General features: G+C 36.9%; 1 protein-coding gene across 1 annotated transcript; it reads right to left on the minus strand.

The window, feature by feature from the left end:
* Positions 1 to 428: 428 nt before the first annotated feature.
* Positions 429 to 1,277, minus strand: LOC121939053 (delta(3,5)-Delta(2,4)-dienoyl-CoA isomerase, mitochondrial-like). The gene is made up of 2 exons (XM_042482191.1): positions 1,102 to 1,277; positions 429 to 996 (listed from the first exon to the last, which is right to left on the minus strand). The coding sequence occupies exons 1-2, from the start codon at positions 1,267 to 1,269 to the stop codon at positions 892 to 894; spliced, it is 273 nt and encodes a 90-aa protein (XP_042338125.1). The 5' UTR covers positions 1,270 to 1,277; the 3' UTR covers positions 429 to 891.
* Between the last annotated feature and the right edge of the window lie 877 nt (positions 1,278 to 2,154).

The raw sequence follows: 2,154 nt of genomic DNA on the forward strand, positions 1-2,154 counted from the left end.
AAGAAAATTAAAAACAAAACATCAACTGATATATATTCTATTAACATTTTTTTCCAAACAATATGAAATAAGCTAAGGTAATACCAATTTTTAAAAGTGGAGATAAGCATTATATGGACAACTATAAACCTGTATCCCTTCTTCCTCAATTTTCACTATTTGTCAAATAATTAGATGTATTCATTGGGAAGTGTAAATTATTGAGTGACCATCAGTATGGATTCAGGAAAAATAGAACTACAACTTATGCAGTAATGGAAATATTGAGTAAATAACAGAAGCAGTTGAAAATATTAAATTTTCGTTATAGAAAGGGAGTTTGAGATTTTACAATGTTGGTTTTACGCAAAAATATGAAGATACTATGCTGCATCAACTCCCCAGCACTAGTTACTGTGGATAAATCAAAATCAGACATCATCAAACACTAACTTTCAGATTTGTTTCTTTAATAAGAAAACATTCATGAAGCCTATTACAAAACGGTTGTTACTGTTTTTAAAGCGACAAACTGAGAAAGTCTCTCATATGACAGCGTGTAAGATGTCACCAGCAGATGTTAACCTGAGATAAATTAGGATTCTCAGCTGGAGATGGATGACCTTTTAATTCCTTAGTAAAAATGGAAGTAAAGTATCCTGTTATCAAAATGCTGTTCAGAGGCTTTTTACACCCAAACAACGATAGGAATCTTTAAAACCCAGTCCCAAGAGGGACTAGTAATATTTCCAACAGTGTATTCAAGCCTCCATCTTTTTAATGTCACATTATGTTATCCTTAGATAGCTTAAGTAAGACACAAAATCACACGTGGTTCCCACAGAAAGGCCACACTGGAGTAATAAAACAGCAGCTTCCATCTTTCGTATCTCAACTTTGCCTCAGTGAAGTTTAGAGTTTGGAGAAAGCTATTGTCTTGGGACTCTTCTTCTCCATGGCGGCCTGAGCTGATTTCATCACATCGTGAGTCTGAAGCATGCTCATGTTCCAGGTGGCCTGGAAAAGATGAACAAGGTATTCAGAGTCAACTAAAATGCATAAAAAAGCGGCTCAGCGATGAGACTAACAGTTTTCATGTTCTTTTTTAGGCGGAGTTCTCACCATGTAGTCCAGTCCCTCTGCCACACTGTGGTCTCTGGAATACACGAGGTTCATTTTGGTGCCCTGCACAGCTACAGGGCTGCGAGCAGCGATCTCCCTGGCCATCTCCAGGGCTCCAGCCATCATGGCCTCCTTATCTGTAAACACTCGGCTGGAGAGGAAACACATGGAAATGTGAGAATTGCTAAAAGGATAAGTTTGGTATTTTTCAACGCGGACCCTTTTTTTCCCGTTTTTGTACCTCAGTGACGAATGAGTTGACATTCGTCTGACAACAGTTTTTGAAACTGGTCCTGATTGAGAGGGAGAGGTGCAGCTGGCAGAGGTGAAACAGGCTGCAATGTAACTACTCAGGGCATGTTTGCACCGTCAATATATGTCCACAATGTGCTTGTTTTGCCAAAAAATAAACACATACTTCGTTATTCAAAGTGTCTGACAAAGTCATGCAAAGGATCCCTCTGTAGACCTTTTTGTAGGGATAAAGACCCTTTTTGTTATCTAGAAAAGCTAAGAATGCCATCACCAAACCCACCAGACTTCATTTAAATATACAGTAATTTTAGTGTGTATAAAGCCAGCGTATTTTCACATCCAACTGTCTGAATTAATTTCAACCAAACCAGAGCTGGTGATTATTGGAATGGTGGAAAGAAGAACCAAGAAGGCTTTTGGGAGTTTTAATTTGTTTATCAACATCTGTTCAAAGTCAGCAAAAACAATGATCAAATTACTGTTTATTAAAAGGAATTTCGGGGCTGTTTCTGGTTTAAAGATCTTACTCTTTAACAAAAAGGTCTATTTCTGTAGGAACTGTTTCCATTATGTTGTCAGACACTGAGAATAACAACTGGAGCCTGTCAGAGGCAAAAACAAACACTTTTAGTGAACGTACATTGACAATGCTTGATTGCCTGCATGGATTACATTGCAACTAAACTAAGCTCAATACTAATCCAATTTCAATGTTAAAAAATACAGAATTTACCCTTTAAAGGGTGACTCAATTATTATTATTATTTTTTTTTTGTATTTTTTTATATCATTCTTTAG

This window comes from Plectropomus leopardus, unplaced genomic scaffold (genome assembly GCF_008729295.1).
Source record: "Plectropomus leopardus isolate mb unplaced genomic scaffold, YSFRI_Pleo_2.0 unplaced_scaffold4034, whole genome shotgun sequence".
Taxonomy (NCBI): Eukaryota; Metazoa; Chordata; class Actinopteri; order Perciformes; family Serranidae; genus Plectropomus; species Plectropomus leopardus.

What these genes read in the sequence shown, in the direction of transcription:
- LOC121939053 (XM_042482191.1), bottom strand. Translation starts at nt 1,269, where the DNA reads ATGTGTTTCCTCTCCAGCCGAGTGTTTACAGATAAGGAGGCCATGATG. An exon ending in CAGAGGGACTGGACTACATG is followed by an intron (nt 997 to 1,101) that starts GTGAGAACTCCG and finishes CATCTTTTCCAG; the next exon opens with GCCACCTGGAACATGAGCAT.